The 15,135-nt window shown below is 30.7% G+C and overlaps 2 protein-coding genes across 6 annotated transcripts in view; both read left to right on the plus strand.

The window, feature by feature from the left end:
* The window catches only part of Ror (tyrosine-protein kinase transmembrane receptor Ror), a 275,303-nt gene that overhangs the window by 212,669 nt on the left and 47,499 nt on the right, over positions 1 to 15,135 (plus strand). For all 4 annotated transcript variants that reach the window (XM_085484962.1, XM_085484963.1, XM_085484964.1 and 1 more), the window contains exon 3: positions 3,672 to 3,765. In XM_085484962.1, the coding sequence (XP_085341088.1) occupies positions 3,672 to 3,765 (94 nt within the window). The remainder of the gene's footprint in view (positions 1 to 3,671; positions 3,766 to 15,135) is intronic.
* On the plus strand, positions 10,468 to 12,152 carry LOC146722337 (dynein light chain roadblock-type 2-like). Of its 2 annotated transcripts, XM_085484960.1 has the most exons (4): positions 10,468 to 10,894; positions 11,116 to 11,271; positions 11,388 to 11,722; positions 11,796 to 12,152. In XM_085484960.1, exons 3-4 carry the CDS (start codon positions 11,665 to 11,667, stop codon positions 12,005 to 12,007), a joined length of 270 nt encoding a protein of 89 aa, XP_085341086.1. In that variant the 5' UTR covers positions 10,468 to 10,894; positions 11,116 to 11,271; positions 11,388 to 11,664; the 3' UTR covers positions 12,008 to 12,152. The 2 variants fall into 2 exon arrangements, with proteins under 2 accessions (XP_085341086.1, XP_085341087.1); XM_085484961.1 differs by lacking the exon at positions 10,468 to 10,894 and having other exon boundaries at positions 10,978 to 11,271.

A 15,135-nucleotide genomic window follows, 5' to 3' on the forward strand; every position in this document is an offset into this window, starting at 1 on the left:
CAAATTTTTTTAATTAGTTCTTTTTTATAATTTTTCCTAACATGCATATGTCCTAACATAACCGGTTATCGTCAGTTTTACGGCACGTATCGAGATATGCCGATTGGAATTGTTATATGGGATTCATGACGAATATTCGAGATTACTTTTACGAGTCCTAGGAGATCGCTTCAGGCGCGAACAATCAGCAGCGGGATTAGCCACTCTCCTCGTCATCCTGCGATACTACTTTTGAATTAGACGAAACGCCATGGTGCGAGAAAGCAAGAGCAAATGAAAGAACGCAAGAGAGAGAGAGAGAGAAAGGGCCTTTCCGCGGCTGTAATTTCGCAGCGACAATTACACGGCGGTAACGAAATGGCCAGCAGCTTAATGTTGTAATATCGCAGCGAGGATAGTCAACGAAATTAAACCACGGCTTGCTTAACCAGAGTATTCGCCGAGAGAAAGATTGTCGAAATTTTAGAATATTTGTACTTTCCTTATCTCATCTCTGTCAATATTTTTAGTAGTACTAAAATCTGCATTTGTTATTTAATAACGAGTTATTCTATTTGAATTTTGCTTGAGAAATTTTATAAATAACTACAGTTATTTTAATTTAATCTTATTACACAATTAATGTCATTACATTTGCCGCATCATTTATTTTAAGGCACGCACAAAAAAATATCCAAAAATATAAATTCAATATAACTTTAATATTTCTAACGCTACTGTGAGATTTTTAACAAAATATATATTTTATAATTCTGTTCTTTACACGGATAAAACTGAACAAAAAAGAAATACATAAATTTCTACTCGTGTTTACCGCAAATATTTAATTTATAGAGTACTTTGTCACTGATTGCACAATCGGAAAATCTATACCGATATATTGTATGTATGTCTCCTACATATTTCATATATATTAAAAACGTCACACGGCTTTGTCAATCAATATTACAATCTCGATATAGAAATAGAGATGCGAACTGCTCGTCGATATTTGTCATATATACCGTGCGTGCTTTTATTTTACATTGGCCAGAGATTTTTTCATATTTATTTTGAATGGATTTTTTATCATGCGCTCGTCCCGAAAAACTCGCAGCACGGATGAAATTCGAAGTTAAACGTCACTTTACAATACGAACGGGACGCATCGCAGATACATGCCAAATAAAATTCGTATTTTTCCCGTACCAATATTTGCAAAACTTCTCTGTATCCGATCAAAAATCCCAGCGTCGCAGTCTATCGACGATAAAGCACGTTCTGGGGGCAACAGGCAAAAAATATTTTATCGTCGTTTCAACGTGATGGACTATAATCAAATTGATGGCTCAGAGTATAGCAACTCAAAAACAAATTATTTTGGAGTGTTTGTCGATGGATGCGTATATATATCTTGCTAAAACGGAATTAAATGCCAAACATAATAAACCAAATAATTATTCTAGGACGCAGATTTATATTTTGCATTTGGGAATGACGTATTGGTTGAAAAAGTTTTTCACGAGTTTCGTTTTTCTTTCATGCTAATGGAGAATTATTTATTAAAAATTTGTTATTTTTTTACATTTAGTTTTTAAGATAAATAAAATTAACTTTTATTAAAATATATACTTTCTCTTTTTTCTGTAATTTTGTAAAATTTAATATTTTATATTATATTTATTTTATAGCAATCTATCAATGTTTAATATGTGTGATGGGTAAATTGGGTTGATCAATGGATCGAAAGGCAATACCTGTGAGGGGACTAGGAGTTTAAATTTGTTCTTAGCATCCGTTAAACACGGACATTGCATATACTATAGAAACAGATAATTTATTCTATTATTTAATAGCTCTTGTTACGTTTATGACTCACGAACGTTTACACGTACCTACAACATACTAGAAGAAAGCATGATATATTTACTGATATCGGAGCCCGAAAAGTTGGTATCTTTTGTGGATGGAATTATGACACAACGTCGATGAAATTACTATTTCAGAATTATGCTATATTATTCGTCGTTAATATAAGAGTAAACAATAAAATAGCAAGAATAAAAAAATAAACTTAAGAAAATTTGTGTATGTATAGTAAATTAGTTATATTAATTAAATGTAGAGAATTATTATAGGAAAAATCTTTTAAGATAAAAATTTAAAATAAGATGCAAAATTTATATTAAGATTATAAAATGATATATAATTTAAATTTTTAATAAATTATGATTCATTTTTATTTGTTTTTATAAAAAAATTTCCATATGTAACAACTATAGCGTTGACATAACTGTTTAGAGATATAACACATTTATATAAGTACGATTGATTGCTTCAGTATTATTTCCGCTCATTTCCTTTAGCTCTTCAGACATAATATATAATAGACAATAGGGTCAATCATAATATAATAGGTACTACGTATATCGTATACACGTCTCGGAGTGAGATTTCATATTAAATCTCTTTCATTGGTGGATTACTCATTACTGCGCTAACAACTCGGGAGCATGCCGACCTTAATCACGATTCACAAATTAATCTAGCGGCACCGTCGACCGACGTATCGTTTGTTGACGGCACCGTCTAGCCAAATATATTACCGGGTAGGATCCGGAAGACGTGCGAGTAAGTTATAATTGTGTGCACGGAGATTACCCCTCCGACATCAGCAAATATATCCGTTGTACCGCCTGTAATTTAATCGGCGGAATGTCGAGAATTCGACGCGTTAACCTTCGTGAATCTTCTGAGCGTAGGAACGCTGGAAAAATCGTTAGTCTGATATGAAAACGATGTTAAAAGAGTGAGAACGAGTCTGCGGAATTTCTGTGGATTCAATTGGTTGGTCAAGAATTATTTTTATTAAACAAACGTATACGCTACAATAAAAGTCAGAATTTATTTTTTAAGCTTTATATAGTAGCTAGTTAATTAATTTATTTAATTAATTTTAGTTTTAATTTATATATACACACTGTGTATTGTTAATAAATAATTAGAATTGCCTAGCATCTTTATTAGTATATATTTAATAAATAAATAAATGACGTTACGATATTAATGTTCATATTAAAAATATAATTTCTATTTCGCGAGTATAAATGCTATTTTAATAATTCTATTTTTGATTATTTGTTTTGTAATATGAGAGTAATACAAAAAGAAAATAATAAAATAAAATAAATAATAAAGTAATATTAGAAAATTATTATGTAATATATTAATCATCGTAGTAATGGGCCAAGTTCTATAGAAGTCAAATTGACTGGAAATGGGTGCACGAGAATTAATTTAATCCTTCGGTTGAGAGTTTGATCTACTCTTGACTCTCGACTTAACAATATTGAATCGATAACGGTTCATTTCACAACAAACTTTGCAAGAAACCACAAAACGATATGAATGAACTAAGATGAAGTTGTCGTTTTATTAATGTAAAAATATTGACCGCGATCGTTGAAATTGAACAATCAGTATTAGCAAGAAGAAAATTATACAGAATCCCTTGAGATTTTTATGTGTTTCTAATTTATTAGATTTAAATTAAAATCATAATTTTAGAAAATCTATTTCTTAAATATATTAAGGAATCAATATTGATTTTTTATATCTCTATTCTTATTAAACGTTATTTTAAATAACTATTTGACAAAATTGATAAAAACCAATAATTTTTCTTTTTACAGGTGGAAATGGCGATGTCGAGGATTCGGATACTGACGTACAGGACTACAGCACGGACGAGGATTACAACGACGTTTTCGACTCGACCAGTAACGGGTGAGTGTTATATAATATGTACCTACAACCCCTATTCTCTTATCATCTTATCGCGGGATTAAATGCAGAACATAATATATCCGTCTAACTAGCACCGTGCTTAATTAGCAATTAAAATTGCTATCGACCGCGTCTATCAACGATGACCAAAGACTTCCTACCTGTATCCGGACGAAATTGCCGAGACAAGCAAGAAACCGACCCTTTTTAATTGCGTTACACTTTCACGTACATACCTGTACACTATCGCATTCTTTTTTGTGGGAACTTAAAAACGAAGGACAAGATGAGAATACGAAAATTCGTTTATCCTGATCGACAAGAATACTAACAAATTTCAAGTTTATTAGTATTTGCGGATCCTATATGGATGTATTTCATTGCAATTAATTATTATATTGTTAATTATATTTATTGTTATTATTTAAGAAAACAAAATTTATATAAATATTTTCTGCATGAGAGATGAAAGAAAATATTCAATAAAAATCTAAAAATTATAACAATTTTATTTATATAAATGTTTTTCAGAAAATTATTTATAATATCGCAATTGAAAAAAAGAAAAATAATTAATAGCAATATAATTCAAGCTAAGAAAGACTAGCGTTGAAAAAATTAAATATAAAGCTGATAATATTATACGCAAACATACACTTTGTTTAAACTTTTGAACATCTCTTTCGTAGCAATTGAATAAAAAATATAAAGATATTTATTTTCTAAGAAATATATAGTCTCGAAAGAAAGAAAATCAACTAGATGTCATATAAAAAGGGAGACAATATTATGAGGGAACGAAAGACATTTCACAGATTTGTTCTTACTATGTATAACGGGAAACCAAGTACAAGGGAAGAGAGAGGAACCCCGCGGGGCTTAATAAGGAAACGACTTGATTGGTTCGATTCGAAAGCTAATAATGCCACTTCCTGTGTAGGCAGTCCCGTGGAACTGTAAAGGCTGCCGCATGATTAAATTTGAATTCTCCGCCTCCTCCCACTCTCTCCACGACTAAGCTAATTTGCAAAGGACGCGTCGATAGAGCCAATCGAAATTCCGCAGTTCAAATTTCATATCCGCGCTTTCCCCGGGCAGCGATTGCGAAGTAGCTTCCGACAGGCTTTTCGATGTGTGAGTTTACAACGGGATGAAAATATATTTGAAAATTCCCATCTCGAGAATGTCCCTTTGCGCTCGGGACGTCGAGTAGAAAAGTCGCGCAATTTCCGCGATGCGGCCCGCGTCGTACGATTTTCTCTCCACGAGGAGTCGATATCGACGTTCCCGTCGCAATAAATCAATTTTGTCGTTACACTGGAAAATTTAATATCGAAATCAGCGTCGGGCAGAGAGGAAAAAGTTCCCAATTCGTCGAAGGATAGGTGCATTAAAACGTCATTGGGCGATTCTGGATCTCTCTCTACATATGGGATATCGTTCGCTCGAATACGTAATATATCTTTTTAATTTCCTGTTAACGTTTCTTCTTCTTTTTCATGAAAATCTTTTACTGTCGAACAGAAAAGTCGCACACTTTTTCTACAGAGTTCGAAACTTTTGCAATTTTCTCTTCTCAAGAATTCGATATTGATGTCTCGTCGCTATAAATCAGTTTGATCAGTTAGAAAATTGAATAGAGCGAAATCCATGTTGTGAATAGAGAAAGACAAAAATCTCGTTTTCTTCATTAAAGATATTAATAAATTTTAAGTTATGAACGAAATTAATTAAAATGCTGAATTAATTAAAAATAAAGAATTTATTGGTGACCCCTTCAATATTTTCAGATAAATTCAATAGTGTTTTATGATTTTCAACATATATTTGATTTTAGATAAAAGAAACAATCGAATTACGAGATCTGTCGGCTTGTAAGTTTTACTGGAAATATAAATTTGATTTCATTCAATCATTCTACATGATTTATTTTTCTTCGTGCTCAAATAGACAAGTGACGTATAGATCAATACGCAGAACATAGATTTACTGCAATGTACATATTCCGATACGATAATACATTTATCCTTATTGAAATTACACATCATAAAACGCGCACGCGACATCTTGCTTCCCAGATAGCACATATATCTTTGGCTGTTTCATTGAAATTTATATCTTTTCGTGTAGTCGTATTCAAGGAATATTTCAGAGATCTTAGAGTTATATACAATTTTAATGCCATGAAGTTATCCTGTATTATTCTGCGCGAATGTTTACGTATTATTATCATGAATAAAAGAAAAAAATATATATATATATACATATTTTTTATAAAGTAGGTATATATTAAATGCCTATTAGTAATAAAAAATCCTCTTAATTTTATAAGCGTTTTTATATTTTATGAAGCGTGTATGAAAAACACAACATGTCATATAATGTGAAAAGATCCATTTAGTAATATTCAAATACAATTTGTATTTAAATGAATGATAATTATCGCCATAAATCCACGAGGATGAAATTTAGTTGCTCTACCTCAGCCACGTTCCGAAACTTGAAGTTTGATTTTGTACTTGCAAAATTAAACTACGGTAATGTGACTAACATTTCGTGTTGGATAATATTTGGATAGGCAAAATTGTAATAACCGTCGTACTATATTCATAACGATCAGATTTAATCACATTATTCCATCCAAGATGCCATACTCGAGAGTTTGCCGTTATATGACGTTGGCTTTATGCAATAATCCGAAATATCGCGCTTATGCACGCACCTGCACGTGACATTAGTTTACATCATTATATCATGACATAATGACACGGTAATGGGTCGCCGCGATTGAAATTACACGTCCTAGTCGATCGTGGTGACACATTATGGTCCTGATACCGATAGTACGACCGACACATGTGGCCCGCTGCTGCACACGAGCATTTGTGTGCGAGTACATGCCTTTGTGTTTGCGTATGCACACAATCTCGACATGCACTTCTCCAATGCGATCGTTATACATTATTCGATCCTAAATGCGGTATAGCTTCATTAATATTGATGCCCGGTTGGATGCGGGCTTCTACAAGTAGCTATTTCTCTGTATGAGATGTTAAGCAAGAATAAATCTCCCTTCTAGGGATGCCCTCATAATCGTACGATTACATCGCGATCGCTTGGAAAAAAAAAATTCAATGCGATCAAATCATGAAATTAGAAAATTTTTAAATGTGTATGAAAAAAGAATCTATAATACAGGTCCTGAAATTATTTACATTGCTTTAAAAACTAGATATAATATATGAGTTACACACATGCAGATATTGATGCGAGTACAAACATGGAAATAATTGTAAATGCAAATACAGAGAGATGTCTAATTATGCGAAACCAAGTGTTAATCAATTCATCTATGTATTAGCGATTATTCGTACACGATTGGTGGCGGAAATTTCTATAACCACAGCATCAGTCGTAATAATCATTGGCATGGTATTGTTTATCTCTAATTTGGATGTAAATATGACGACGAGCTTCCCAATGAATGTTGAGTACTCTAATATTGAAACAATATGTTATTGGTCTGAAAATGTTGCCTATGTTCGATAAACCTTTGTGTTTCCAATCATGTGAGATAATTGAAATCATTATTTAGTAGTAATAGGTATATCGTGTAATAGGTAACACAAAAATACGATCGACATTAATAAAGCGTTCAACGATTATTTGTCGAGCTTGTTCAAAGATTGTTTACCAATTACGCACAAAACGAAACGATATATGAAAGGGAATTATGTAATTAAATTCTAACGTATTGTGTATGTGTGTGTATATTCTCTACGTTTAGCATCAAAGGCATCTATTTTAAATTTTATGCTCAACAATATAAAAAGTTATTTTGAGCCAGCACAATGAATTGTAAAATTTTATTTAAGAACATAATTTTCTAAATAATAAAAACAATTAGTTATGAATTTTTATGCCTTATTTATATTTTATATAACAAAGAAACAATAGCAAACATGTTTTAATAATAAATATAACTGTCATATTAGAAAAGTAAAAAAAATTCAATATATGTTGTATATATGTACCTATATGTAAATATGTATTTAATACAAAGTAACAAAAAATAATGCGAATATGAGAATTAAAAGAATCTAAACATTTTTTCTACAAAGGATAAGTCTCAATCCATTATGGCGTTTCACTCTACAATTTGTTACATTTCCTTCTAGCACTAACTTTGACTTTCCAAGCAGGCGAGCGAGAAACAAGCTCTACCACTTAAAATGTTGTCTCCGACATTGGGGTGCGGGATCGCTGTTGAGCAGTCGGAGGAAGGAGGGATGGTTAAACGTTGCATTATTTATAGAAACCCTGCAACCTCCTAATCCTCGTCTGAGAAGGTCTTCTGCCTGCTTGAAATGGCCAACGAAGGAAGTGACGTAATGCCGTCGGTAGAACGAAGTGTTAACACTTTCCAACGCACATTTTTCCTGCGACTCTTCCAGAGAAATCTTACAGATTATATTTTCCTTTAATACTGTGTTCCATTTTGCACGAAATTCTCTATTTAGGTACATAATATTTTTAATATCGAATTGTACATTTAACTATCCAAAATACAAAAATAAAGTTCTTTTTGTATAATAATCTTTCTTAAAAAGAAGTTATTTTTTTATTAATGATGTTATTTGTTTTTATTTTTACTTTATGAAAATATGATTGTTTAAAGCACACACACATACACAAAAGTTATTTATATTGTCATTTTAATTTAAATCGAAACTTTCATATAAATCTTATTATAGTTTATTCTCTTTTTTAAAGAAAGGACATTTTTATTTTGTGTCTTTTCAGTATCTATACTATTTTTAAAATATATAAAGTTTTAAGTTCCCAAAATTTAAACACAATATTTTTCTCAATTATTAAGATATAATGACAAACCTATGTTGACGCTATCAGTACATGAATGGGCAATATACAGTCGCGCAATAATATATCCTGCTTATGGAACAAATATTGTGCGCCGCAAGGGACCAAGCGTAATTAGTAGAGTTGCATACATATGCTATATTATGTATCGCGAGTACACGTCATGTGTGTTCTAACCCCTTTGTCAATCTTTGTCGTCGCCATTTTACGCCGCAGGATAACTGCATATCAATGTTTGCACTTTTTTAAAACGCAAAATCGAATATTCTCCAAGTCAAGTTCGACGAATTCGTTTAAAATTTTGAAATAAATAATTTATTTATATATTTTTTAAAACGTAAATATTCTACAATATCTTCAAAAATAAAATAATATTTATTTGTATCATATATATATACACACATAAAATGGCAAATACTGTAATCTTCGTGTTTAAAGCTTCTAAAGATCCCCTGATTTAGTTCTGTGCCATTTTATAGAATTTTCCTTTCGTTATTGCACAGTGAGACAGCGCGAGAATGTCGCCACGATGCGCCGATAGATAAGAGCGCAGCATCCCGTTTACGTATGTAAATGGCATGCAATTTTATCGCGCGTCACTGAGTTAAGAATGCACGCGCGCATGTCACCGCGTGCAGGGCGCTGAAAATGAAAACAGCGCGTTTCGCTTCAACCAGCTGATAAACGCGGCGCCGCTTCAAAATGCATAGAATTACTTTACATAGCGGGTAGATAAAGTGCAGTCAACTGACGCACCGTAGAGCACAGCACCACAGGCGATGTACGTATTTTCATCTTGCCAGTCTACACGTCGCTAATTTCATACACGCCACCCGGCGTCGAAAATTGCCAGCCGTGGTTGACACATGCGTCACGGTTGATATTTATGCAATTTACATTGGCGCATTTTCGTGCATCGAGAAGCTTCAATTTTGAATGTATCCGAGAAGTCGAATTATTTTGCTACATTTAATTTGACATCTAATACGTATCCAAACATATATATTTTCCAGAGGACTCCAAATCCAAATTTGCATTTAGAACAGAAATGAAATATGTAGAAAGAATATAAAAGAGAACGGATATAATATTTCTTAATAAAATGCGAAAAAATTAACATATTGTGTGATTTATATGTAATAAAGTCTTACTGTTTTGAATGAAATTTATTTCGACGGACATGAGATCTGTTAGGGAACAGTCTGTTTCAAAATAGATATGCTAAAATTAATTTAAAAAAGGTAAAATTCTTTTCTCGACCGTACTGGCAAATATTATTTATTCAATCACAACGTTTCTCGACCCTTCTTTGGGTCCTTATCAAGTGATTTGTAAAAATAAAAATAAAATCATAATTTTAAGATGTCAAGAACGAACATAGTGTCGGTTTGACAACACGTCAAGACTCTTAGACGAGTTATTGGGGACTGAAATTAATTTAATTGATATGAATTTAATATTTATTTTTAATTAAACATACATGTCATGATGAAAAATATAGATCAAATGTCACTGACATGAGATGCATTTTCTTAATTGTTATTTTGTAATACTGTGTAACTTTTATTTCTCTGAGAAATATTTTACCCGAATATCTCTTTCTTTCTACATACACACGATTCAAAATATTAGTTTTGATACACGATTTCCTTGCGATTATCCACTTCCCAGTTATTCTGGCAAATGTTTGCAAACGACGTTGTGCTACGTCACGAACGAGGCGAACTTCCTGCCAGGCCTGTACCATCACGATGACTTACTCCTGATCATAGGTTGATTTATCAAGAGACACGGTAGTGTCTCGCGACCAGTTAAGGGCGTAGCCGAGACACCGTGTATCTTAACGCGAGTCGGACATTTGAGTCTTTATAATATTTCGAATTCTCAATAACGGCTGAAGCAATCGAGTTTATACTAGACTTAATCGATAGATTGAGTTTGAATTATATAATAAAAGTGTCTTTATTTCTGCTCTACGTGATTTGTAAGCAGAGATATATAATTGCAAAGTCGAAATATGAAAAATTTCTTTTAAGAAACGTCCCCGTCATCATCATTATTATTATCATCATCGACCACGCAAACATAGTAGTATCGTGCTACACGTATTCACACGTATACAACACATGCGCACACATATATCACACGTACACAACACATGAATAGATGCATGTATTGGAAATGTCCATCTCGCACGTTTTACAACAGACGGCGATAGTTGCCCTTCGCTATATTGACAGCGTGCGGGGTTAGATATTTTCAATTTTCAATTTCAATTTTTACATTCAATTTTAATGTTATTATTTGCAAATTTATTGTCATAATAATTTATGTGCAAGTTTACAGTCTGTGATACAAAATCAGATATTTTGCTATTATTTCAATAATATTTCAATTATATAAATGCCTATGTATGAGTATGCATATATTTTTAATAATTTTCTTAATTAGCTTCTATATTTTTTTCAGTTGTACATCAAGCAGGTAGCATTATCAGCTCACTTGTGAGCATGGGTTGGGCAATGGCTAGTTATCATCGCAGCATTCGATTAGCTTAACAAGATAAATCTAATATCAGTGCTATAGGAACTATTTTACAATTTTTCTGGCATTTTCTTATTGCAGGTACATATATATCCAATAATTAATATACAAAATTAAATATTATTCATCACACACTTTGTATCAAAATAATATATTTTTTAAAATTTATTTAATCATTTTTATCATTGTGATTGTAGTGGCAAGGATCTTATTGCTCAGTGTCATTGCAAGCATCTGGCCTGTATATACCATAATATATTGCGTAATACATTGGCTAAGTATGACAATATAGATTTTGATAGATTCCCATGGAATATTGGAATTTTGTCGGACTTACAGTCATCCACCACATATGCAGCCTACAATTAAAGAACGCATTTATTCCATATGATTTGCTTCCGTTATTGGAATATTTAAAATAAAAATTTTATTAATAAATTTCGATGAAATAATTTATAAGAGGTTGAAGAAACTATGAAACAAATTCAGTCTCATAAAAGGGTAGTTGGAACAATAGTGGTGAATGCAGAAGGTATTACATGAGATCATTGACATGATTTACTTGTAGTTGTAAACAAAAATTTATAAAATTATATCTGTTTTAGGTATTCCTATAAAGTCAACATTAGATAATACGACAACAGTTCAATACGCAGGTTTGATAAGTCAATTGTCAGATAAAGCTCGTTCTGTCGTACGTGACTTGAATCCAACAAATGATTTAACTTTCTTGCGCATACGTAGCAAAAAACATAAAATTATGATGGCACCAGATAAAGAATTCATATTAATAGTAGTACAAAATCCAGTTGATTGATATTTAAAAGAAACAAAAATATATTTCAAAGTTAAGATTTATTTCTTTGGTTGTTAATTTAATCTGTATGCTACATTGTGGATGTTAATATCTATTCAATTAAATAAAGAAAAATAAAAGAATAAAGCTTAAAAATTATACAAAATGCAGTATTTAATTACTAATTTAACAAATTATGAACTTTTAGAGTTTTTAAATAGTGCTTTCTTCTTTGGTAACAATATTATATTTTTAAGTTTGATAATTATGAAAATATGTATATATAGTAATTCATGGCATGTTTATTTTTGTATTTAATACAATTATAAATGTACATTTCTCATCAATAAAATATCACAGTATCTTTTTTATAATTTAATTTTAATATTGAGATCGTTTTTATTCAGTGGAAAAAAAAATGTGTCGTTGGTCCCTATTAATTATACATACATATAAGAGTGTCGCACAAATAATTCTATGCAGTCTTTTTAAGATAATATAAAAATACTTATAAATATAATCAATTAAAATACATATAATCAAAATTGTATGTATTAAAATTCAATAGCATATAAAAAAGATTTTTTGAAATTATATATATATATAATAAAAATCCAACATTTTATATATATATATATATATATATATATATTTATTTATTGTATATCATAAATATATATTTATTTATTTATATTTACCTATCTTTTTTTTATATATATGGTAGAAATACAATGTGAGTTATTTCTATTTTGCAAAATTTTTGAAAGTTAAACTATACAATGAAATTATTTCATATAATACCGAGATTCTTTTCATAATAAAGATTAAGAGAGAGTTAGATTTTATCATAAGATTTATAAAAGTCATAAGATAAGGTTAATTGCATATTGTATAATTTATCTCTCATTTTTTAAAGTAAATAAATATCAAAGTTACATTGCTTGAACTGGTGCGTTTGAAGTATGTTGTCTTTTTGAGGGATGCAAGACAATATAGTACAAAAGCATTGCTGTAATTCCCAAGAAAAAGGAAATGATACAAATAATAAAGATTATATTAAAGTACTAAGCCTCTTTAACTGCAGGAGGACAAGCATATTGCCATAATAAATTTGCTGCAATATTTTCAAAAAAGCAGATAACATAGAAAGATAGATGTTTTCAAAATGTTTTGCTATCTACAGCATTGAGATATATAAAAATGTGCACTATGCCAATAACGGAAGCAAATAATATGGAATAAATGCGTTCTTTAATTGTAGGCTGCATATGTGGTGGATGACTGCAAGTTCGACAAAATTCCAATATTCCATGGGAATCTATCAAAATCCATATTGTCATACTTAGCCAATGTATTACACAATATATTATGGTATATACAGGCCAGATGCTTGCAATGACACTGAGCAATAAAATCCTTGCCACTACAATCACAATGATAAAAATGATTGAATAAATTTAAAATAAATTTTTAAAAATATATTATTTTGATACAAAGTGTGTGATGAATAATATTTAATTTTGTATATTAATTATTGGATATATATGTACCTAAAATAAGAAAATGCCAAAAAAATTGAATTTGCTTATTTATTTAAAGATGCTTATCATATACAAAAATGAATGATATAATCTCTAAAAACTCACCTTTAAAAAAAGGTAAAAAAAGGCGACCAGTTAAGGGCACACCATTAACAAAAATTATCCATTGCAAACCCATGTACAATAGAATTGTATGAGAAATTATCGATTATAAACCAATGTACAATCGTAACAAAAGTAATGAAATAAAAAAAAAATTGCGCCAAGTGAAAGTAGAAACTTGTACCAGTGGAAAATTAAAGTTGCAGACATATATAGAGTCGTATAATGAATCAGAAGAAATAAAAAAATTTTAGTTAAAAAAACTGGGCGCGCTGCAATGAGTTTAAAAGTAACAATTTAATTTTAATATCATTAGAATATTATTTAGCAGCGCGCCCAGTTTTTTTAACTAAAATTTTTTTATTTCTTTTTATTTTATATTAATTTTAAATTTGCATAAGTTTTTAAATTTTAATTTTTTATAAAAATGTTTATTTATTCGCGCAATAATTGGACATTACTTTTTGTAGAGATATTAATTTTAGAACATAAATTTTTGTCAATTGATAGATTTTTTTACTTAAAAATACTTTTTTGTTTAACACTTTTTCACATGGCGCATGGACTTGGCATCTTGTTTATCTTTTTTTTTTTAAAGATAAGTTTTTTTATGGTACAATTCTACATTTGCAAATTTAAATTTTTATTGATTCATTATACGACTCTATATATGTCTGCAACTTTAATTTTCCACTGGTACAAGTTTCTACTTTCACTTGGCGCAATTTTTTTTTTATTTCATTACTTTTGTTACGATTGTACATTGGTTTATAATCGATAATTTTTCATACAATTCTATTGTACATGGGTTTGCAATGGATAATTTTTGTTAATGGTGTGCCCTTAACTGGTCGCCTTTTTTTACCTTTTTTTAAAGGTGAGTTTTTAGAGATTATATTCAATAACCAGCGGTAAACGCGGGGTTAGTTACTCCACGTACCCACGTGCAATCACGTCCTGCCACGTGCAAACGTGGCTGATGGTACGTACACAAATGTCTCACATTCGTGTATGTAAGGTTGCGCATACATATACACCGACGCACACGCTTCTTGCCGACTTGCACGCATACAGGCGGCAATGTAAACTCAGTGATTGGCCCTCTGCGGAAGGATAGGGTCACCCTAACAGCCCTGTTCCTCCGTTTGTGTTCCTTCGCGTATCAGCCATCGCTCGAATTCGTCGCGCGAGAACGACTATCGACCAAGCAAAATTTAATAGAAGACTTTTTATGAATAAATAAACTAGCTTCAATATTGATTTGCGATATAAGCGAAAATCGAATTAAAAATGGATAATATACAGAGAATTTTAATATTAATATTAATTTTAATAGTAATAATAAATATGGATAATATACAGAGAATTTTAATATTAATATTAATTTGAATAGTAATAATAAATATGGATAATATACAGAGAATTTTAAAGGTAATAATAAATATCTGCAGAATTTTTATGAATGAAGAAATTTATGAAGAAAGACTTTTTATGAATAAATAAACT

The sequence above is a fragment of the Nylanderia fulva genome, unplaced genomic scaffold (assembly GCF_048542155.1).
Source record: "Nylanderia fulva isolate GAGA-0341 unplaced genomic scaffold, ASM4854215v1 Scaffold33, whole genome shotgun sequence".
Taxonomy (NCBI): domain Eukaryota; kingdom Metazoa; phylum Arthropoda; class Insecta; order Hymenoptera; family Formicidae; genus Nylanderia; species Nylanderia fulva.